Below are 25,445 nucleotides of genomic sequence, written 5' to 3' on the forward strand. Positions count from 1 at the left end.
CTCTCTTCTTTCTTATTTTTTACATTATCTTTTTTTATTTTTTATTTCAGTTTTATTGATACAATTCACACACTCCACCATATAAGTTTAAGGTGTACAGCATAGTGATTTGACTGACATACATCATGAAATGTCTATCACAATAAGTTTAGTGAACATCCTATCTCTTATATAGATATAAAACTAAAGAAAGACATTTTTTTCTTGCGATGAGAACTCTTTACTCTTTTAACAACTTTCATATACAACACACTGCCATGTTGATTATATTTATCATGTTATATTACATCACTGGGCTTCCCTTGTTATTCAGCAGTAAAGATCCACCTGCTAATGCAGGAGATGTGGGTTTGATCCCTGGATCGGGAAGATCCCCTGGAGAAGGAAATGGCAACCCACTCCAGCATTCTTGCCTGGGAAATCCCATGGACAGAGGAGCTTGGTGGGCTATATTCCATGGGGTCACACAGAGTTGGACATGACTTAGTCACTGAGCGTGCATGCACGCATGTACATTGCATCACTAATATTTGTCTTATATCTGAGAGGCTGTACCTTTCGGGTGCCTTCGTCCAATTCCCCCCCACCCCTCCCCTCCCCTCTGGTAATCACAAACCTCATCTCTTTCTCTATGAATGTGTTTGTTTCTGAAGCACAACAGACTTACAGCACTATCTTAGTTCCTGGTACACAACACTGTGATTCGATATTTCTATACATTTCAAAACAATCATCACAATAAGTCTAGTTACAATCTGTCACCACACAAACATATTACATAATTTTTGACTATATTCCCCACACTGTACATTTCATACTGGTGACTCATTTATTTTGCAACTGAAAGTTTGTAACTCAGTCTCCTTCACCTATTTATCTTCTCCCCTTCAACCCTCCCCGCTAGCAACCACCTGTTTGTTCTCCGTATCTATTTATGACTGTTTCTGTTTTGTTATCTGCTATTTGTTCATTTGTTTTGTTTTTAGATTCCATGTAAAAGTGGAGTCATACAATATTTGTTTTCTCTGACTTATTTTGCTTAGCATAATGCTCTCAAAGTCCATCCACATTGTCGCAAATGGCAAGATTTCAGTCTTTTTATGGCCAAGTAATATTCCACTGTACATATATGTACCACACCTTCCTTACCCATTTATCTATTAATGGGCATTTAGGTTACTTCTATATCTTGGCTACTGTAAGTGCTGCTGCAATGAAAGGGGTACATGTATCTTTTCTTTTTTTAATTGAAGTATAGTTGATTTACAACATTGTATTAATTATTGCTATACAGCAAAGTAATTCAGTTATGAGTTCATGTATCTTTTCTAATTAATGTGTTGGTTTCTTCAGATAAATACCCAGGAATAGGATTACTGGATTGTATGGTAGATCTATTGTTAATTTTTTGAGGAATCTCCATATTATTTTCCATAGTAGTCACACAATTTACATTCCCATCAACAGTGTACAAAGGTTCCCTTTCTCCACATCCTAAAAGGGCTCTGTGCTCTAGAAGTTCTACTTTACAGGTGAAAACCCTTCTCTGCCTCCCCTGGACCAGCACTGCCTCCTCCTAGGCTGCCCTGTGCAGGAGCAGGGGGGTGGGATAGACACAGGGTACGGAATTCTCAAACTCCTCATGGGTGGATTTGCACCATACTCTTCCTCCATCTTCTACTCAAGCTAAATTTTTTAAAAAGATTATTTCACCTAAGATGTTATTCTATTCATCTCCTCAAACCCTTTCTTCATAGAAAATCCAAAGGCAGACTTTGACATAGCATCCTCTCAAGCCACCTCCAATGTTACCTTACAGTGTGGGGTCTCACTGAATCAGACTTTGCCCTGAAATCCAGAGCAGTGTGTTTGAAAGTACCATGCACTGTAGCTCCAAAGTATGACATGCTGTAGCCCAGAGCTCAAAATAGCTGAACAGAGACTCATAAACAATAATAAGAGGGGGCAGCTTCCACCAAAAATAACTATTAGCTAATGCATCATCCTGGAAGCAAATACTAAGCCTCAAAACATATTTAAAGAGCTTTTCACACTCATTTCTAAATGTGCCTCAAAATCTATGATTTTCCTGGGAAAAAAGTTAGGAGTCCAACTAAATGACAAAATGAGACCCCAAGGTCAGGCATTTGAGGTGTGGTATTAATTCAGAGCTTGAATTTACAATAATAACAAAAGAGATTTGATTGAAAAGGAATCAATAGGACCCTCTTTTATTAATAAAATCTTCAACTACATAGTAAGTTCATTTTTAATGCTTGTCATAGAAATTCATGTGCAAATGACATTAATTATAACCAGCTCAAGTAACAAAGATATCATCCAGAATAATACCTCTCACTCAATGTATTATGTTTTTGTTTGGGTCCGTAACACAGAACAAGTATCAAAGTCTTCTCTGATAGCATAGATTACTTAATAAGCAGGAAGTACCATGTATAAACGCTGAAAATGTACACAAGGAAGAAATGAAAGGCTGGCCAGATTTAATAGGGCCTTGCTTATCCCGGGTAAAACTACCTCAAGTAAGCCACCCATTGGAATTCTGGGCCCACAGGTAAATTTTCAGGTATATTCTGTCCTTTCCCTTTCCCTGTTTCAGTCCCCAGAAAAAGTTGGGTCATGAATCTTTGCCTTTTACAAGCTCCCAGACCCCAAGGACACAGCCTCAGTGAGAGTTCTGTGTGTCTATAAGCTGACCCTCTAGGAAATAGAAAAAGGTAAGGATGCATTGCTATTTTTACCAGCAACCACAATAAGTAATTAGCATCTGGCTTCTCCCACTCAATCTATCCTGCTCACATCCTCTAAATTAACATGGTAAATGCCCTCCTTCTTCACTCTGCAAACACTTTGATCTTGCATTGAAGGTTCTGGCATCTACCAAACATTCATCTGACTCTTCCTGACCATCAGTGCTTTATTCCAGCCAAACTGACCCTCCCATCCCCCATGCCTGATAGACACCTCCTCCCACCTCCTGCCAATGCCCTTGACAACCCCAACCAGCCTCCTTGGCCCCACTCAGGTTCTACCTTGTGATGAAGCTGCTGGCTTCTTCCAGTCCTGTCTGGCTCTGCTTTCTCAAGGCTCTGAACAATGATTAACATTTGATTCTTAATCTGTGTTACTTTATACTGCCACCAGGATTTTCTCCTTATCTCAGTCGCAAACTTATTGAAGGCAAAACCCACTTCTTATCATGATACTTAGAGAGATGGAAACTTATTATTGTCCCTTTCCACCTATTCATACCGCTTTAAACCAGGCTGGCATCCGGACTGTGTGGGTGGAGCCAAGTTGTTCTGGCACAGAATAAAGAGAGCCAGTAATCCTGCCTTTGCTTCTGAAAGTACCTAGTTGGCATCAAGATAGCGGTGCCAAGGTAGCAACTCCACCCTCTCTCAACTTCTTCAGTCTCCTGAGACTCTTCCTTCACAACTGAAATTGACTACAACTCAACAACTCTAGAGATCATTTTAATTCGCAAGTGTAGGGTCAGACTATGCTCTGCTTTGTGCTCAGTAATAACCAAAAAGGTCTTGATCACAGAGAATAAGACTGCAACTGGTTAAGTGCTCCATGATTTGAGGTGCATGACAGGAAACTAGAATGAGATTACAGGGTAGCAACAAGAGTAATCCTGTCTCTAAGAGAGAACATCTGAGTGGGGAAAAAAGTAGATGGAATTGGGATTATACCAAAGAAAAACAGGGCAGGGTAATAACGGCCTTTAAGTGTATGGCAGGTTATTTTAAGGAAATCAATAATCAGCTCTTTTCCATCTAAAGGAGAAATGGGGAATGTTTGCTTTACATGTATCAAGAGATGTAGGTTAGATAAGCTTATAGCTATCACTATAGAGGTGATTACAAATGAGAACAAGCTCCTGAAAGACACTATCTTACATCTATGATTAAAAATATTTATGGCAGGTGAGGTGAGATATTAGTTGCTCTTTGCATGTCTGACTCTTTGCAACCCCATGGACTGTAGCCTGCCAGGCTCCTCTGTCCACAGAGTTCCCCAGGCAAGAATACTGGAGTGGGTTGCCATGCTCTTCTCCAGGGGATCTTCCTGACCCAGGCATTGAACCTGGATCTCCTGCATTGCAGGCAGTTTTGTGTTTTTGTGGGTTTTTTTGTTTGTTTGTTTGTTTGTTTTTTACCGTTTGAGCCACCAGGGAAGCTATTTATGGTAGAATAAATGGCTTTCCCATTTAGGACAGAAGGGGACTTATCCTTTTGAATACAGACAAGGTGATAATGTGACTTTCCTGACCTGTACACCTACATCAAATCACAGGGATTACAGTGCAATGAAAAAAAGCATCAAATTTATTATTTTACCAACACCTAAAGTTCCATTTTGGAAATAAGATATAAACATAAAGAGTTAGTTCTTATAGCATATACATTATATAATACAATTTTACTTTAAAAAAACTATCTAAACACAGAAAACTCTTAATCTGTATATTAAATTCACCCACCCCTCAATTTTCATTCATTTTACTCCACAAAATCTTTGCATTTTATAAATACACATATTCTATGTAGAATGATCCTGATCTAGTAAACATTCTATAAACCCTAGGATGACAAAACTGGTATGCTTTTTCCCAAGCCCTTTCACTGAACCCAATCTTTAACTCTTGAAAGGTACATTGTAATTCACTGGCATAAGTAGAAGCTGTAACCTGAATTTTCTAATAGTTTTAGATAAACATGAAAAATAATTTTGATATTCATGGGCTACCTTCATGCATTGAACGTTACAGAGGATAATGGACTTTTAGAAGCTTTCAAAAGATAGCATTTTTGACACCCTCTAACTATTACAGTCTAACACACAGTTAAGACTCACATTGCAAAGTGGCAACAGTCTCTATTAAGACATAATTCTGTACAAGGATTTCTGCCAATGCTATTTGGAGAGATGAGCTCACATGATCTGATTTTTTTAAACTTCTACAGACATTATCCAATGTTCAGGAATCTTTCTAAAACTATGTGGCTATAAATAACATATAACTCTAGTGCCATTTTTGAAATGAAATTAAGTTACTCTAATCAATGTTTAAAATGCCATCTTTCAAATGACAATAGGAATGTTACCACTCCACTCATTTCTGGCAGGAAACTTGCTTGCCCAAATGAAGGCCAGTGTCAACTCCAGCTACATCCCTGTCTCTACCGCTTTGAATAAGGCAGCCCCGACCCCTGACCACAACTAGCATCCTCTTTTCAGTCCTGGGAAGGTTTATGATGTTTTTATTGAGCATCTGTGCTTTATCATACCTTGCCCCCTTCTTGGTAACATCCCCAGGCCATTCAGCTCTACGTGTTCTCTGCAGCCTCAGACTCGCTGCACCTGTGCTCTGGACCACTTTCTACACCTGTCCTGCTACTAGCCGTGGCTCCTCCTGTAAGCGCATGCTTGCCAGCAGACCACATGCTCTTCAGGGGTAGATACCACGTTATAAACACATATCTTTCCAGCCTCCACAGCCCACCATGGTGAATGGAGAGATGACAGATGCTCTATCAACATTTCACATGGTAAACATTTGAAGGTCATCAATTGTCCATATTCCCAGGTTGATTTATGCAAAAACATTAAGTGACTTTTAGTAAGAAAAGAATTCAAATCTGCTCTTAGGAATAATGAAGTCCATTTAGTTGACTTTTCGTACAAGGAGAAATTAAGTAGTTATTATATTTTCATCCTTTACAGACTAGAAGAGAAGTTTGAGCTGCCCTCCCTTCCCAGAGAGGTGGAGGTGGGGTAGGGAATAATTTCCTGACCACCTGTCCATCTCCCCACCACAAACACACAGATAGATCCTTCTGTTACAAGCTTATTTTCACTGGGGCGGATCTTTTTATTTTCTCTGTATTACACCAATGACAGTTGGTAAGTCATAGTTTTATGATTATTTCAGTGTCTGATTAATATCCTGTCTTAATGCCTTCAGGTTGCTGTAACAAAATACCACAGACTGGGTGGTTTATAAACAATAGAAATTTATTTTTCACAGTTCTAGAGATTGTGAAGTCTAAGGTGAAGTTGCCAGCTGATTCAGTGTCTGGTGAGAGCCTGCTTCTTGGTTCAGACAGCAGTCTTCTCACTGGGTTCTCGTGGCACAAGGGATGAGGGAACTTTTGGGGTCTCTTAAAAAGACACTAACCCCATTCACAAGGCCTCCACCCTCATGATATCAGTTTGCTTCAGTCATTCAGTCGTGTCTGACTCTTTGCGACCCAATGAATCACAGCACACCAGGCCTCCCTGTCCATCACCAACTCCCAGAGTCACTCAAACTCATGTCCATCGAGTCAGTAATGCCATCCAGCCATTTCATCCTCTGTCGTCCCCTTCTCCTCCTGCCCACAATCCCTCCCAGCATCAGAGTCTTTTCCAATGAGTCAACTCTTCGCATGAGGTGGCCAAAGTATTGGAGTTTCAACTTTAGCATCAGTCCTTCCAATGAACACCCAGTACTGGTCTCCTTCAGAATGGACTGGTTGGATCTTCTTGCAGTCCAAGGGAATCTCAAGAGTCTTCTCCAACACCACGGTTCAAAAGCATCAATTCTTCAGCGCTCAGCTTTGTTCACAGTCCAACTCTCACATCCATACATGACTACTGGAAAAACCATAGCCTTGACTAGATGGACCATTGTTGGCAAAGTAATATCTCTGCTTTTCAATATGCTATCTAGGTTGGTCATAACTTGCCTTCCAAGGAGTTGGTGTCTTTTAATTTCATGGCTACAGTCACCATCTGCAGTGATTTTGGAGCCCAAAAAAATAAAGTCTGACACTGTTTCCACTGTTTCCCCATCTATTTAGCATGAAGTGATGGGACCAAATGCCATGATCTTCGTTTTCTGAATGTTGAGCTTTAAGCCAACTTTTTCACTCTCCACTTTCACTTTCATCAAGAGGCTTTTTAGTTCCTCTTCACTCTCTGCCATAAGGGTGGTGTCATCTGCATATCTGAGGTTATTGATATTTCTCCCAGCAATCTCGATTCCAGCTTGTGCTTCTTCCAGTCCAGCATTTCTCATGATGTACTCTGCATAGAAGTTAAATAAGCAGGGTGACAATAGACAGTCTTGACGTACTCCTTTTCCTATTTGGAACCAGTCTGTTGTTCCATGTCCAGTTCTAACTGTTGCTTCCTGACTTGCATATAGGTTTCTCAAGAGGCAGGTCAGGTGGTCTGGTATTCCCATCTCTTGAAGAATTTTCCACAGTTTAATGTGATCCACACAGTCAAAGGCTTTGGCATAGTCAATAAAGCAGAAATAGATGTTTTTCTGGAACTCTCTTGCTTTTTCCATGATCCAGTGGATGTTGGCAATTTGATCTCTGGTTCCTCTGCCTTTTCTAAAACCAGCATGAACATCTGAAGTTCACGGTTCACGTATTGTTGAAGCCTGGCTTGGAGAATTTTGAGCATTACTTTACTAGCATGTGAGATAAGAGCAATTGTGCAGTAGTTTGAGCATTCTTTGACATTGCCTTTCTTTGGAATTGGAATGAAAACTGACCTTTTCCAGTCCTGTGGCCACTGCTGAGTTTTCCAAGTTTGCTGGCCTATTGAGTGTAGCACTTTCACAGCATCATCTTTCAGGATTTGAAATAGCTCAACTAGAATTCCATCACCTCCACTAGCTTTGTTCATAGTGATGCTTTCTAAGGCCCACTTGACTTCACATTCCAGGATGTCTGGCTCTAGGTGAGTGATCACACCATTGTGATTATCTGGGTCGTGAAGATCTTTTTTGTACAGTTCTGTTTATTCTTGCCACCTCTTCTTAATATCTTCTGCTTCTGTTAGGTCCATACCATTTCTGTCCTTTATCAAGCCCATCTTTGCATGAAATGTTCCCTTAGTATCTCTAATTTTCTTGAAGAGATCTCTAGTCTTTCCCATTCTGTTGTTTTCCTCTATTTCTTTGCATTGATCACGGAGGAAGGCTTTCTTATCTCTCCTTGCTATTCTTTGGAACTCTGCATTCATATGCTTATATCTTTCCTTTTCTCCTTTGCTTTTGCTTCTCTTCTTTTCACAGCTATTTGTAAGGCCTCCTCAGACAGCCATTTTGCTTTTTTGCATTTCTTTTCCATGGGGATGGTCTTGATCCCTGTCTCCTGTACAATGTCACGAACCTCCATCCATAGTTGATCAGGCTCTCTATCAGATCTAGTTCTTTAATATCACCTCCCAAAGGCCATACTTCCTAATACCATTAGGGATTAGGTTTCAAAATATGAATTTGGGGGGAACACAAGCAAACAGTCTATGATATATCTCTATGAAGGCAGAGATCATCTCTAACTTATACATATAGCTTGATTGTGTATGACTTATTCTTGAGCACCATGGCACTTGAAAAAAAATATCTGTGGGGCCCCAAGTGGAGAAACCTCTATGGGCATAAGAGTAACATGCTAAGCTTGGGCTTAAAGAAAACACACGCATTGCGGTTAGAAGCTAAGATGGCGCCTACAGGAAGGCGTGAAGGCATGGTCTGTAGTGTTTGTCAAAATTTTTGATTGGCCCTCTTGATTTCCATGCTCGTGGGCAATGCGTGATCACCATAGACCCCTGTCATGATGTAAGCGCATGGTAATCTGACCTTTAACTTGATTGGTAGAACTATGGAAAGTCCCTCGCAAAACCCCCCCCCTGCTTGCCTTTATAAACCAAGAGCTTATGACAATAAAGCGGAACTGCTCAGACAGAACCCCTGTCGCGTCTGATTGTCTCTCGCTCGCCGGGGGGCTGTCCAGCAGGCTCACCTCTCCTGGGGACCCCTCGGCCTTGCTGAGGGAAGTTCCACGGCCTCTCTCTTTTTGCGGTACGCCCCCCACAAATATTTGTTGAATAAACAAATGTTACCATTTATCCTCAGAATTTATAGTACACCCTATAGGTTAGCCAAGGTTTTCATCATTCATAACCATTTGACTTCAGCCTTATGCTTTGCACTTGTGGATGCTGACAAACTGTGCAACAGGGAATTCTAGACCCTTGCTTCTTTTGCCCCATTCAGAATTTCTAAGACATATCTCAATATCATGACTTTTTCCATCTCCATATTACCAGTCAGGTACGTTGAGAACATAAAATTTTATATCTACTTTTTAGTGGAGCACTTCCTACCTAAATTCTATATTTAATGAAGCTGCTCTAAAGAAAAGCCCAATTCCTGGGAACTTCATCGGCTGTGAAGGACCATGACCAAAGAATCATTATCTGGATGGTTCCCAACAGGCTACTAATATACTCCTGCCCCCGCCCATCATCACACCCCCAATTCCAAGCCCATGTGCAGCAGAGCAGTGGTCATCAAATTTGGTGAGCTGGTTGAAAATGCTAGACCCTGATCACCAACATGCTGATCAGGGAGACCAGGGTGAGACCAAGAAACGGAATCATTCACCAGCATCAGAGCTACTCTGGTAGGTGCTTCTTGGACCACACTTAATCAACTCTGCCCTAAATGCTTTTATAAGTTTAATGCCTCTCCAGGTAGCTGCGTACTATACACATATCTCCTGATAATTAATACATCACAGGAGATTCTCCCTACTTCTTACTAAAGGTTCAATGAATAAAGAGAATCTCCGAGTTTTAGAAGCTTCCAGGCACAGCAGAAAAGCAATTACTGGCTCTTAGGTCCAGTGTAAACACTCTTTCCTGGAGGGAAAGTAGGACCCACTCAGTTGCCCTGCACGGGCTATTCAAGGCAGATGATGGGAACCCAGTGGGGACCTACAGGGAAGGGCTAAGGACAAATTTGAATGCCAATGCCAGAATGCCACCTCACAAATGTCACTTCCATCATGGAGAAAGATGACTCAAATCTCTCTGCCTGGGTTTAAGGTGGATTAGAAGGTTTCAGGGTACTTATCTCATTTGGGAATTGGTTGATCTTATCAACCAAAGAAGAATTCCAAAAGGAATCCTACTTTTTCCCTCTAGCTTTCACTCAGTAGATAATACCACTTTGGTGTGTGTGGTTAGTTGCTTAGTTATGTCTGACTCTTTGAGACCCCAAGGACTGTAGCCCAAGAGGCTCCTCTGTCCATGGGGATCTCCAGGCAAGAATGCTGGACTGGGTTGCCATGCTATCCTCCAGGGGATCTTCTCAACTCAGAGACTGAACTCAGGTCTCTTGCATTGCAGGCAGATTCTTTACTGTCTGAGCCACCAAGGAAGCCCAGTACCTTTCTAGACACTATCAAATTCCCTCTCAGATTAAATCAAAGAAAAAGAAATGACCAAGGTAGAGTCAATTCTTACAGGATACTTTTCAAACTGCAACCAAAATTTACTAATTGAATCTAATTAGTGGCAGGCAAATCTCACCATAGAAGTTTAAAAGCTGAAGTACATTTACCTAAGTGCAGTTTTTCTTCTTGAAGGCAAAAGAAGAAGGGAGTGACAGGATGAGATGGTTAGGTAGCATCATCAACTCAATGGACATGAATCTGAGCAAACTCCAGGAGATCGCAAAGGACAGAGAAGCCTGGCGTGCTGCAGTCTATGAGGTCGCAAAGAGTTGGACATGACTTAGTGACTGAACAAGTTTTTCTTATTCAGTAAATGGCATGATTATAATATGGTATAACATTTGAGTCCCAAGACCACACTAAAAACAGCCCTATCACTTCAGATGCAATCCAAGCCCACTACCAGAATAAGTGTTTCCCAAACTTTTCCAATTTCACTCATGTTACCACCTTCACTATTTTTTTTTTTTTGTCGTAGTTTTTGAACTATCTATTTTGTTTCCTTTGTTGTTATTTAGTCACTAAGTCATGTCCGACTCTTGTGATAAAACAGTGTTCCAGAAGGATTTAGGTGATGATGGCAATTGTTGTTTGGTTGCTCAACCCCATAGATTGTAGCCTGCCAGGCCCTTTCTGTCCATGAGATTCCCCAGGCAAGAATACTGGAGTGGGTTGCCATTTCCTTTTCTAGGGGATCTTCCTGACTCAGGCATAGAACCTGCTTCTCCTGCGTTGGCATCCGGTTCTTTACCACTGAGCCACCAGATAAGCCCATGCCTTTTAAAAAAAATCAGCTCTCTCTTAACAACTATAATTATTTTCAAAGGCAAAAACCATAAATCAAAACTTCCAGGGCCACTTCCCCTCTATATAAAGTATCTATATAAGTAAATAATTAAATAATGCAATTCAATTTGAGCTTTGATATCATTTCCTGAACAAGGCCCTGGGGCTGACAGCTATTCTCTCTTTGTTATAAAGATCTTCCGCTTCATGAAATTAGAAGGTTGCAAAAAGGAATGAAGAAAGAATAGTTCTTCACTGTATGAGAGAAATGCTGTGCCTGAGAACCAAAAATAATTTTCTCCTTCCCACACTTAAAAAGACATTGATTGAAGTCAAATCTGGGTGACCCAGATTTAATAATTTGGAAATAATAATCTGTAATTAGTATCAATCAATGATAAACATTTCATTCACTCTTTCAACAATTATTATTGAGTGCTTAATGTAAGCTAGGTTTTTTTCTAAAGGCTGCTATACAAACCCTGTTGGTGCCTAGCAGAGGGAGACAGGCCACAAATAAACACTACAGAACTTAAACTGTATATAAATATATATATACTTAACACACAGATATACATACACACATCTATACATGACAGATAGTGCCAAAGATGATCTCAATGATAAGCGACATTTGAGAAGAGATCCCAAGTAAGTGGGGGAGGACTCCAGGCATATACCTAGATAAAAAGCTCATCAAGCAAAAGAAACAGTAAGTGGAAAGGTCCGAAGGATGCTCGGTTTAGGAATGATCAAGCAGGCCAGGGTCACTCAGCAGAGTGAGCCAGAGAGAAAGTGGTGGGAGATGAGGACAAGGAGTAACGATGAGGAGGGGCTTTGGAGGTCACATTAAGGTTTTTGGACTTCATTCTGAAAGATGAAGGAATTCTTTGGAAAAGGTGACAGGATCTGGCTTTATTTTTAAAGATCACCTTGGCTACTGCATTAAGAACAATCTGCAGTAGGGGTAAAGGCAGATGCCAGGAGGCCTGACACCATTATTAATCCAGGCAAGATGTGGTGGCAGCTTGGAGCAGGAGCATTATCTTTGGGATGGTGTAAATGGCCAGATTTTTTATATACTATGAAGATAGGGCTGAAGGGATTTGTTGGTGGAATATTTGTGCCATGTGAAAGAAAAACAGAAGTCAAAATAACTCTTAAGTTCTCAGCCTAAGCAACTGGGAAGATCCCCTGGAGGAGGGCATGGCAACCCACTCCAGTATTCTTGCCTGGAGAATCCCCATGGACAGAGGAGCCTGGCAGGCTACAGTCCATAAAGTCACAAAGAATTGGACAGGACTGAAGCAACTTAGCATGCACACAACTGGGAAGAAGGTCTTGACAATGGCTGAAACGAAAAGACTGGAGAAGGAATGGGGATGGTGCTAGTAACCAAATAATCCATTACTAGTTAGGTTTGAGAGACCAACCGGAGATGCTGAGCAGGCTTTTGAAGACACCAGTTTGAACCACAGGGCAGAACTTTGGAGTTGGTCATTTTCAGGGCACAGATGGTACTTCTAAACCGTGAGACTGGATGAAATCACTAGAAAGCAGACACACAGATGAGGTCTGAGCATGTGGCACTTCAAGGTTTCAGGGTCAGGATGTGAAAAGAACCAGCAATAGGATAGGTTCAATGCTTGCTTTAAAAATGATTGAGGAACATTTCAGTTTTCTCCCCTCCTCTATGATATAAACATTCCCATAACCTTTGCTAAATAAATCATTTTTTTTAGAAGATGTGCTCTTCCTTCATTAAGCTAGGTGAAACTCAGCATTCCCTTTCTCGAAATATAAGCTATCATTGGACTTCCCTGGTGGTCTAATGGTTGAGAATCTGCCCATCGAGCAGGGGACACAGGTTCAATACCTGGTCTGGAAGGATCCTGCATGTCACGGGGCAACTAAGCCCGTGTGCCAGAGCTACTGAGTCCAAGCTCTAGAGCCCTCAAGCCACAAAAAGAGAAGCCACCTCAGGGAGAAGCCCTAGGGCCACAACCAGAGAGTAGCCCCCACTAGCCCCAATTAGAGAAAGAGCACACACCCAGCAACCAAGACCCAAGGAAGACAAAAATAAAATTTTTTAAAATATATTTTAAAAAAAGCTTTCACGGACATGAAACTCAGAATTCTCAAGAACTATAAAAAATTTGAGATTTTACCTGCAAGCTGGCAAGTTAGCCTGCCCTGGTTTCATGGACGCTGGCAGAAGACATGAAACTCCTGGGTCAGAGCAAACGACCTTTTGACTAAGGGCAGGCAACATGAGCTGCATATTTGTTATGCATTCCTCATGACCATGCCACATTGCTCAGAGGCAAGAGAAGCAGCTCACCAGGATGCTCCATGTGCAGGGGGTTTGTGTCCCAGCAAGGACCCTGACTACGCTAAAGCCTTTCACTGTGTGGATCACAACAAACTGTGGAAAATTCTTAAAGAGATGGGAATACCAGGCCACCTTATCTGCCTCCTGAGAAACCTGTATGCAGGTCAAGAAACAACAGCTAAAACTGGATATGAAACAACAAACTAGTTCCAAATAGGGAAAGGAGTATATCAAGGCTGTATATTGTCACCCTGCTTATTTAAATTATATGCAGAGTACATCATGAGAAACACTGCACTGGACAAAACACAAGCTGGAATCAAGATTGCCCCGAGAGAAATATCAACAACCTCAGATATGTAGATGAAACCACCCTTGTGGTGGTAAGAGGGACAGAAAGGAGAGAGGAACTAAAGAGCCTCTTGATGAAAGTGAAAGAGGAGAGTGAAAAAGTTGGCTTAAAACTCAACATTCAGAAAAGTAAGATCATGGCATCTCGTCCTATCACTTCATGGCAAATGGAGGGGGAAACAATGGAAACAGTGACAGACTTTACTTTCAGTTCAGTTCAGTTGCTCAGTCGTGTCCGACTCTTTGTGACCCCATGAACTGCAGCATGCCAGGCCTCCCTGTCCATCACCAACTCCCGGAGTTCACTCAGACTCACGTCCATCGAGTCAGTGATGCCATCCAGCCATCTCATCCTCTGTCGTCCCCTTCTCCTCCTGCCCACAATCCCTCCCAGCATCAGAGTCTTTTCCAATGAGTCAACTCTTTGCATGAGGTGTCCAAAGTACTGGAGTTTCAGCTTTAGCATCATTCCTTCCAAAGAAATCCCAGGGCTGATCTCCTTCAGAATGGACTGGTTGGATCTCCTTGCAGTCCAAGGGACTCTCAAGAGTTTTCTCCAACACCACAGTTCAAATGCATCAATTCTTCAGCACTCAGCCTTCTTCACAGTCCAACTCTCACATCCATACATGACTACTGGAAAAACCATAGCCTTGACTAGATGGACCTTAGTCGGCAAAGTAATCTCTGCCTTTGAATATGCTATCTAGGCTGGTCATAACTTGCCTTCCAAGGAGTAATCGTCTTTTAATTTCATGGCTGCAATCACCATCTGCAGTGATTTTGGAGCCCAAAAAAATAAAGTCTGACACTGTTTCTACTATTTCCCCATCTATTTCCCATGAAGTGATGGGACCAGATGCCATGATCTTCGTTTTCTGAATGTTGAGCTTTAAGCCAACTTTTTCACTCTCCACTTTCACTTTCATCAAGAGGCTTTTTAGTTCCTCTTCACTTTCTGCCATAAGGGTGGTGTCATCTGCATATGTGAGGTTATTTGATATTTCTCCCGGCAAGCTTGATTCTAGCTTGTGTTTCTTCCAGTCCAGCGTTTCTCATGATGTACTCTGCATATAAGATAAATAAGCAGGGTGACAATACACAGCCTTGACGTACTCCTTTTCCTATTTGGAACCGGTCTGTTGTTCCATGTCCAGTTCTAACTGTTGCTTCCTGACCTGCATACAGATTTCTCAAGCGGCAGGTCAGGTGGTCTGGTATTCCCATCTCTTTCAAAATTTTCCACAGTGTATTGTGATCCACACAGTCAAAGGCATTGGCATAGTCAATAAAGCAGAAATAGATGTTTTTCTGGAACTCTCTTGCTTTTTCCATGATCTAGTGGATGTTGGCAATTTGATCTCTTGTTCCTCTGCCTTTTCTAAAATCAGCTTGAACATCAGGAAGTTCACGGTTCACGTATTGCTGAAGTCTGGCTTGAAGAATTTTGAGCATTACTTTACTAGTATGTGAGATGAGTACAATTGTGCAGTAGTTTGAGCATTCTTTGGCATTGCCTTTCTTTGGGATTGGAATGAAAACTGACCTTTTCCAGTCCTGTGGCCGCTGCTGACTTTACTTTGGGGGGCTCCAAAAGCACTGTGGATGGTGATTGCAGCCATGAAATTAAAAGACAGTTGCAACTTGGAAGAAAAGCTAGGACAAACCTAGGCAGCATATTAAAAAGCAGAGACATTATTTTGCTGACAAAGGTCCGTCTAGTCAAAGCTATGGTTTTTCCAGTAGTCATGTATGGATGTGAGAGTTGGACTATAAAGAAGGCTGAGTGCTGAAGAATTGATGCTTTTGAACTGTGGTGCTGGAGAAGATTCTTGAAGAGTCCCTTGGACTTCAAAGAGATGCAAACAGTCCATCCTAAAGGAAATCAGTCCTGAATATTCATTGGAAGGCCTAATGCTGAAGCTCCAATACTTGGCCACTTGATTCGAAGAGTTCACTCATTGGAAATGATCCTGATGATGGGGAAGACTGAGGGCATGAAGAAAAGAGGGTGACAGAGGGTGAGATGGTTGGACGGCATCATTGACTCGATGGACATGAGCTTAAGCAAACTCTGGGAGATAGGGAAGGACGGGGAGGTCTGGTGTGCTGCAGTCCATGGCGTCACAATGAGTCAGACACGACTGAGCAACTAAACAACAACAAAAGGACCCTAAAGCTTAGAAAACCCCAGTCTTTCATAATGAGCTGTGAACAAATCAATCCAACCTTTGTTCCAGAGGCAGATATTATCTTTATTATACCAGACAGCGAACAAATCCATCCTCTAGTCCGGAGGGAAATGCTGTTTCTGTCTTTTGAGAATATTCACTATACAAACATCCTTGAAAGATAATGCAGAACAAAAAGTGCCCACACTAATGCGAAACCCATGGATAATCGTCTCCCAACAAAAGTCAAAACTGCGAAGCAGCATATTTTGAAGAATTTCTGAGTCCTTATCCTATTTCACTTTGGAATTCAAAATCTTAAATATTTTTTTAAAAATATAAATTATATTTATTTAACTAGGTAACACTTTAACATGGCATAAAATTCAAAAGATAAGCTATACAGGATTATTCTTTTATCAGCAAAAGATGACATCAAAGTGGTTTCTCATTTGTTGTGAGAAGGGAGTACGTTTGTATCAGACTCATTTTCTTGCATCCTGTTTATTCTGCCTTCTACTCAATTTCCAAATGAGTCAGAGTCTCTAAATAGATGTTAAAAGCCGGAGCTCAGCACTTAGGGAATATAAGAAACTGTCTCCATTTTACTAGAGCTTTATCAATGTCCACCTGAACCCCAAATAACCCACATGCAGTGGGTTATATCTAGTGGGTTAAGCGAAAGCTAAGGATCTAAACTGGCATAAGGGTCTAAACAGCAGTGATATCTCACCCAAGTGCTGCCTGACAGTAGCCTTTAGCACAGGTTCTCTTATCTGTTCCATCTGCCAGGCAGAGACGCCTCGCTCTGTAATCAATGACAGATAGCTTTATTTACACTCTTTTCAGCGATAATGGTGCTGTCTAGTAAGCATGTGAGGGTATATATCATAGTAAGCACTTGATAAATCTTGGTGGCTAGCTATGCCATTAGAAGCACTTACAAATATTCACGTTCCAAAGAAATACAGGGCTACTGTTCACTCATTTGTGCAGTCATCTTTCACCTTATTGAGCACCTAATGCATCAGGCATTGTCTTAGGTACCAGGTACACAGTGATAAACAAGACAGACAAAAATCCCTGCTCTCAAGGGGAGCTTACTCTCTCGCGGAGGAGGGAGACACATGAATAAAATATGCTAAATAATAATACATGTTACGGAAAAAAGATCCAGTGGAAAGAGATGTGATATCTAGAGAAGCTGACATCTTATACAGGATAGTCCAGGAAAGGCTTAATAAAAACAGAATATTTGGCTAGGCAGCCCTTCTCAATCCTTTGTTCCCCGGTCTTTTCTAAATGCTCTAGAACATTCTGATAGAAAAATGGATCTAAGGCATTATCCTGAAAAAAATGCTCAAGGTAGACAACAATAACTATAATGAACAATATAATGTATCAATAAGATAAATCATATAATCATAATTAACTTAAATATATCAATTATTGAATATTCAATACATAATTATTAAAGATCAAATTTTTACTACTTAAATAATTTCTTATTCTCTTATAGAATATGTGTTACAATCATGATATAGACAAGGTGGTACATTAAAAAATGGTCATATCACTGAAACAACATCTGAATGAACATATAGCTTTAAAAAAACAACAACAACCTCCTTTAAGTTAGTGGAATGGTTGCTGCTATTGGGCAAGAGTGAAAAACAAAGCTGCTGAGTACTAGAGACAAAAAAACAGCTCCATCAGAAGCCTGCAGCCATTTTTTATCTCCACCGAGTTATTATAAATTCTTTAAATAGCAGAAGCTTTGGGGATCTCCTTTTCTTTTAATTATAGAATCCACCCAGTAATTAAACCACTTTTCTCATCTCATTACCAGATGGGTACATTTTCCAAGGTTACAAATGGAAATCAGTTTCTACTTCCTTCAGATGCTGGCTTTGTTATTACTCAGTTCCTGTCCTTTCCCAGGGGAATTCCACACACAATCATATAGCTTTAGCCATTATCTGGACGCCGAACACTTTCAATCTTTCTTCCCAGCACAGACCAGTATCTCTTGAGTGCTAAGCCTACGAGACGTTGTAAGGATCACGTATGCTCAGCCTCAATGTATTATCTAAACTGAACTCCTTCCCCACCCCCCATAATAGCCTATCTGAAGTGAAGTGAAGTTGCTCAGTCGTGTCCGACTCTTTGCGACCCCATGGACTGTAGCCTACCAGGCTCTTCCCTCCATGGAATTCTCTAGGCAAGGGTACTGGAGTGGGTTGCTATTTCCTTCTCCAGGGGATCTTCCCAACCCAGGGATTGAACCCTGGTCTCCCGCATTCCAGGCAGACGCTTTAACCTCTGAGCCATCAGGGAAGCCCAATAGCCTATCTAGTGCTCCTATATTTTCTTATTTGGTGGCAACCTTATGTTTACCCAGGCAGTCCAGCTGGAACTTTGGATCTTTCTTCATTCCTCACATTCAATCAGTCATAAAATCCTAGCAACTTTAACTGGGTTAAGGTTAAATGTCTTCGGTTAAGGTAAGGTTAAGGTTAAGCTGGTTTAATGTCTCTTAAATCTGTCCCCGAGTCCCTACCACACTTGGTTCTATGTTCCTTACATTATTTCCACCTGGACTACCATTATATCCACCCCCTTTCTGGCTCTATCTGCCTGCCTCCAGTCTACACCCTGTATTTCTCTCCATCACAGCATTTATTATTCAGTATCCTGTGTGAATGTGCTCAGTTGCTCAGTCGTGTTTGACTCTTTGAGACCCCATGGACTGTAACCCACCAGGCTCCTCTGTCCCTGGGATTTTCCAGGCAAGAATACCTGAGTGGGTTGCCATTTCCTACTCCAGAGGATCTTCCTGACCCAAGGACTGAACCCAGGTCTCCTGCATTGCAGGTAGGTTCTTTACCATCTGAGCCAGTATGTATCTCTTCAAATACCCCCACGAGTTCCTTGACACATGGAGTATGTATTCCATTAACATTTACAAATTGGATATATAACTCTTGGACCATTAGATTCCAAGATGCCAGACATCTTAGGAAGTAACAGACATTCACCAACAAAACTCCTGCTCACCAATCCTGATCTTGCTACAGCTAAACATATGAAGTCCTGGACAGTTTACTGGTTTGTGCTGTGAACTCTAATTCCTCCACTGCAACCCTTTTCCACCTTCATACTTATCTAGCTCTCCTGTAAGATGTTCAGTGTCCTCTTTCTTCCTCCTCTTTCAAAATCCAAAAGAGTCCATCTCTTCTTTTTATTTCCACAGGCATTTGTATCTTAGGGCTTTCTTTCTAATTGTGGAAAGTCACCTCTGGTCCCATTCAAGGGCTTTGGGACCTGGTTACTTTAAAGTCGGAGTCCTCATCACAGTTGAAAAGAAACATAAAGGACAGATAAATAAAGGGGTCCTACCGTATAGCACAGGGAACTATACTCAATATCCTGTGATAAACTGGAATGGAAAAGAATATGACAAATAAGATATAACTGAATCATTTAGCTGTACAGCAGATATTAACATCACATTGTAACTCAACTATGTCATGTCTGAAAGGGATCCTTGAGAGTTCCTCGGACAGCAAGGAGATCAAACCAGTCAATTCTAGAAGAAATCAGTCCTGAATATTTATTGGATGTGAAGCTGAAACTCCAATACTTTGGCCCCCTGATGCAAAGAACTGACTCATTGGAAAAGACACCGATGCTGGGAAAGATTGAAGGCAGGAGGAGAAGGGGGTGACAGAGGATGAGATGGCTGGATAGCATCACCAGTTCAATGGACATGACTGTGAGCAGACTTTGGGATATGGTGAAGGACAGAGACCTGACCTGCTGCAGTCCATGGAGTCGCAAAGAGTCATACACAACTTAGCAACTAAACAACAACAACATGCCATGTCATGTGTGTGTCTCAGTCACGAAGTCATGTCGAACTCTTTTGCAACCCCCTGGACTGTAGTCTGCCAGGCTCCCCTGTCCATGGAATTTTCCAGGCAATCAAATGTACTTCAATAATATTTAATTTTTTTTCCAATTTTTTTAAAGAACTATAAAGCACAAAACACAAAACTTCATTGCTCTTTCACAGTTAGTCTTCCCTCTCAGGATGAGGAATCTCAGTGAACACCCAAAGGCCTGTGTACCCCTGGTCTTGGGGCTGGGGAAGCTCAGTATTCCCCTTAACTTCAATCTATTCCTGAATTAGAGAAGGCGAACAACTTCAGGACTTGGGAGCACATTCAATTATCAACTGGTATGGAGTTAGGGAGATGGGGCTGCCTCCAAGACAAGCTTTGACCGTGACATGCCACATTGCCAGGAAGCCAGAGGTGCCTTACCTTTGCAGGTGAAACATTTGATGTGGAAATGCTTGGTTTGGACCCGAAGCACTTCCCCTTTGCACGGCTCTCCACATTTATGGCAGTGAATGACAGGCTTCTCTGACGGGTGGTGAGGGTCTTGAGGGTGGGCCACTGAAAGAAAACCAGGGAAAGATCCATGTGAGTAGAAAGCATTCCTATAAAAGGAGTCATTGTAGGTGGGCATAAATATGCCCATAATTTTAGTATCAAATGAGCCACATATTGATTCAATAAGCACCAATAGAGGCCCTGTCATCATGTCATAATCATGGGGATACACAAAGCAAAAAGAGAGTTGTGTAACAGTCCACTGTTGGGGAAAATACTGTGCTTATTTCTCTGGGAGCCAGCACTCTTCTCTCTTCTTCCCAAACATCTCGAGGACTATGTATTAAATTTTTGAGTCATTAAGTACATAATCTTGCTTGGTTCAATATGGTGTGATATGTGCCTATCTTGATTTAGAAAATGCCTTTCAGCCAGGAGTTCACTGCAGACTGTAAGTTCCCTGAGAATGAGGACTAGTTATTAATAAAGTTCATATATTGTTTCTCCCCACTGGGACTCCTCTTCCCTTCCCCCAGCTCCTCAGAACATAGCAGAGCACTCGTGCACTAAAGGGGCTCAGCCAACATTTATTTCCTTCTTAGCAGGCGCTGGCTAGTTCCTCGTCTACCAGACAGTCATTCCTCATTTTCATTTGGCAGCTCATTGAACCTGTTGGAGGTCTATTATGAGCCTCCCATTGTGTGTGCTGGAGAAGGAAGTGGCAACCCACTCCAGTATTCTTGCCTGAAAAATCTCATGGACAGAGGAGCCTGGTGACCTAAAGTCCATGGGGTCACAAAGAGTTGAACATGACTAAAGCGACTTAGTACACATCATGTGCACGGTTCCCAGTATACACACTGCAGGTAGTCATTAAAGAAAAAATCAATTAAAAACTATGTGAATGTCTCTGAACCTCAGACTCCTTTCCTGTAAAATAAGGGGGATTGGATCTGAGGCTCTTTCCAGGCTCTACAATCATATGATGGGGTTTACAGGGGTTATTCTTTCAGTTTACAGAGTGTAGCCTTCAGAGAATGGAAGTTATTGTGACCGCCCCACCCCAGGATAGGATTACAGGCTCCCCTGACAAAGGACCAAGAGAGAAGACAGCAAGAGGCCACCTGTGACTTGATGCTACCCAAGGGTCTTCACTGAACTTGCAGTTTGTTCAGCCAGAGAATGCAGAGAGGCATTTTTTGCTATTAAATTCCTTTTCTGATCTGGGTCCTCAGAAGGAGGAATCATGCGATATGTAAAAACGTATTGCGTAAGTACCGACATGAGTGTGATAGGGGATAAGAACAGTGAGCCTAAAATTAATCAACCAGCACAAAGAACAAAGGTCACTTTTTTTTTCAAACAGTCAAACCGGGTTGGACGTGGTGAGAGAGGGGGGTGTGGGCAGGTATTGCTGAAACTGAACTTCGAAATCACCTCCCAGCAAGGAGCTCTCTGTAACACGCCAAGTATAATAGCTCACTGTTTCTCTCGGACCATTGTAACGTTCACATTTCGCCTGGAAAGAGCTTGGGCAAGACAGTCCAAATAGTCCATTACCAGCTAGCTTAGCAGGAACAAGGTTCTTCTTGTGAGACTAAGACTAGGAGCAGCTGTAGTTTCAGGTTCAACACCTGGTCCGAATTTTCTGCACTGGACCCTGAAGTGTTTGGCAAAGGTGGCAACATCATGATACTCCTGCATTTCCCTATCGGCCTGCTGGGATCTCTCTTGGAAACCTATATTCACAACAGAAGTCAGTAGTGCCTGAAGGAATTAAGAAGGGACAAGCTTCCAAGATCTCTAAACAACCACTGACTTCTAAAGTGATGTGCAATAAGGCCAAGAATCGATTGATCTGGGCATTAAAAAAAAAGTTTCTCATAACACTGTCTGCTTTATGCAAGGTTTTCCATGTGTTTGTTTCAAATTCTTGCTTCCAGTACGAATGGAGGAAAATAATATTTATTTAGCATCTGTCTCTAAGTGCCAGGCTCCCCTGTTGGCAAGGTGCTTACACATAAGTCATTTTATTCCATCCTCACCACCCCTCTCTCAGTAAGGTGGGTAATACTGTTACCATTTGACAGATGAGGAAACCGAGCCTCAGAGAAGCTGAGCAGCCTGCTCAAAGAACAGTAAGTGGAGGCTCAAATATCTACACCCAGGCCTTTCTGACTCCCGAGCTCATGTTCTTCCTGGGCCATTTGTCTAAATCAGAAATTATTATGAGCCCAGCAATGACTACTGCGAGTTGGGCAATAATTTATTTAGGTGGCCTCAAGAGCTATTTCAAAGCCACAACTAGGACTTGGCTTGTAAAGGCTTATACATTGTGTGTGGTAAAATATTGCTAGCTGGGCATGGTACCCAGATGGTGATCCTCAGGATAGTGCTGCTGATCCCCTTTAACAGAATCCCCCAAGTCATGTATTAAAAGTGCAGATTCCTCCATGCACCCCAGTGTTCGTTGCAGCGCTATTTACAATAGGTGGGACAGGGAAGCAACCCATGTCAATCAACAGATGAATGGTTAAAGACGTGGTACAGATACACAGTGGAATATTACTCAGCCATTAGAAAGAGTGAAATAATGCCATACGCAGCATCATGAATGGACCTGGAGATTATCATATTAAGTGAAAGAAGTCAGACAGAGAAAGAGAAATAACGTATGACATCCCTTGCATGCGGAATCTAAAAAGAAATGATACAAATGACTCACAGACTTATTTTCCTTAAAGTAACCAACTTATGATTCCCAGCGGGGAAGGATGGGGGAAAGGGATAGTTTGGGACGGACATGTACACACTGCTATATTTTAAATGGATAAGGTATAAAGTCCTGCCTCCCAGGTGGCTCAGTGGTAAAGAATCCACCTGCAATGCAGGAGACTCAGGTTCCATTCCTGAGTTAGGAAGATCCCTTGGAGAAGGAATTGGTGACCCACTCCAGTATTCTTGCCTGGGAAATCCCATGGACAGAGGAGCCTGGTAGGTTACAGTCCATGAGGTCTCAAAAGAGTCAGACACATTTAGTGACTATGACAACAAGGTCCTACCAAAGGCACAGGGAATTCTGCTCAATGTTATGTGACATCTGGGATGGGAGGGGAGTTTGGGGAAGAATGTATACATGTATATGTGTGGCTGAGTGCCTTTGCTGCCCACGTGAAACTATCACAACATTGTTAATCAGCTATTACCAATACAAAATAAAAAGTTAAAAAAATAAATAAAAATAAAAATGCAGATTCCTCAACCCCACTGAACTAGGGATTAAAGTCAGGAGACCTATCATTTTAGTAAGCTCCTCAGGTGCTTCTACATACTACAGTTTAAGAACGATTGGCCCCATAGAATTCAGACAATATTGTGAAGCAAGTTACAGAGTAGAGTTAGAGTGGAAAAAATTAACCCACAAGACCATCCATCTCAAAAACAATATTAGAACACAGTGGATCTCTTGACCATGAGGGAGAATGCATTGCAGTTTCTCTTGACACTTGATTTTTTCTTTATAACTAAGCAAGCTGGCGATGCTTGCTGAGTAATGATGGGGGAAGGAAAATATCATTTCACTTCTTGGCTCTCCCCTTTGTCTCAACAAAGGTGCCAGGGCAAAGGCTGGCACCAGTCATGAAGTCAGAACTGGGATCAGCATCTGCATTTGCAAGCATTTCCCTTTGGAAATATATATTACACTGCGAAATCCTCCATGCCCAGAGATGACCTCTGTTTTCACCCAGAGATGAGTGGAGACTTTCTCATTTAACTTACTGTTCCATCCCACATCAGCCTAGGCAGACACATCGCAGAACCACCTACTTGTGAAGAAATGGGCTTTGCTTGTTAGAGGACAGAATCCAAGACCAAAGGAGACTCAGTATTGATTTCATGCCAACCCAAATCAGGATAGAAGAATGTCTCTCCTTTTTCAAGCCCAATAAAGAGGCTTTACATAACTTCTTTGGCAGTTTGGTTAATACCAAATGTATGTTCTTTGGCTCAAGTCTACATTTTTGAAATATGCTGAGTCAGCTGCAATATAAAAATGACATTAATTCTGTACTCCTCTTATTTGCCAGCTGGCCCTGTTCCTACTTTTTCCTTGATTGCTTCAACTTTCAGAGCCTGGGTGGTCCCTCCTTATTCTACTGATAGAGAAAATGACGAGCCAAGAGCTTACATTCCTTGCCCAAAGTCAGCCCTGAATTATCAGCAGAGGTACACTTAGCACTCGGACTTCCCAAATCTTTCTACTGTACCAAGTAGTCAGTGGTTCATCCCGGCATTTGGGCAGACATGGTTAAAATTTTCCATGGCTCATCAGTTGTTGCTACAATAAGAATAATACAATGGAAAACCTGAAGCATGGTTGCGTATCTCCTTAACAGTGAGGAAATGTGTATGAAGAACCAAGAGTCTGTTTGCCTGAAAAGGTAAAGGGATTCATCCACTCCGGTTTGGAGGGATTCTGGAGACTCAGTTAAGGCAGCCTATTGCAAACCTAACGTAAGTTTCACACTGCCTCTCACAGTCAAGCGAAGCCGGTTAGCCTTATCCCTGAGACTCTAGCACAGAATAGGAACCACAGTTCCATTAGGGTGTGTTACTTTGGAAATGCCTACTGGAGATTACAGGCAATGAGACTGGGACAGGAAGTGGAGATCACTAAGGAAAACTGTCACCTTCAGTGTCGTCAAACAGGAAATTATGGCCATAAGAGGAAAGCTAAAATGATTAGCTGGAGTCCTTCCTAATATTCAGAACCAGCTTCACCTCATCTAAGTTCCTCCTATCTAGGGGACAGACCATGAAACTAGACCATTAGAATCAGAACATTTGAGAAAGCATATTGGAAATAAATATCTCTTTAGTGGGTGACTATCATGAACCTATATGACAGCATTCTAATTCTAATTCTAATGCATTATAATTGCCCCAGGCTTTGATGCTGGGAGGGATTGGGGGCAGGAGGAGAAGGGGACGACCGAGGATGAGATGGCTGGATGGCATCATGGACTCGATGGATGTGAATCTGAGTGAACGCCGGGAGTTGGTGATGGACAGGGAGGCC

At 41.8% G+C, this 25,445-nt stretch overlaps 1 protein-coding gene across 3 annotated transcripts in view; it reads right to left on the reverse strand.

The window, feature by feature from the left end:
* Positions 1-25,445, reverse strand: part of ABLIM1 (actin binding LIM protein 1) — a 194,582-nt gene that overhangs the window by 140,989 nt on the left and 28,148 nt on the right. For 2 of the 3 annotated variants that reach the window (XM_052660977.1, XM_052660978.1), the window contains exon 2: positions 20,294-20,428. In XM_052660977.1, the coding sequence (XP_052516937.1) occupies positions 20,294-20,428 (135 nt within the window). Of the gene's footprint in view, positions 1-3,053; positions 3,174-20,293; positions 20,429-25,445 lie in introns of those variants that run through there. The other variant, XM_052660980.1, reaches the window with a different exon arrangement.

The sequence above is a fragment of the Budorcas taxicolor genome, chromosome 23, assembly GCF_023091745.1.
Source record: "Budorcas taxicolor isolate Tak-1 chromosome 23, Takin1.1, whole genome shotgun sequence".
NCBI lineage: Eukaryota > Metazoa > Chordata > Mammalia > Artiodactyla > Bovidae > Budorcas > Budorcas taxicolor.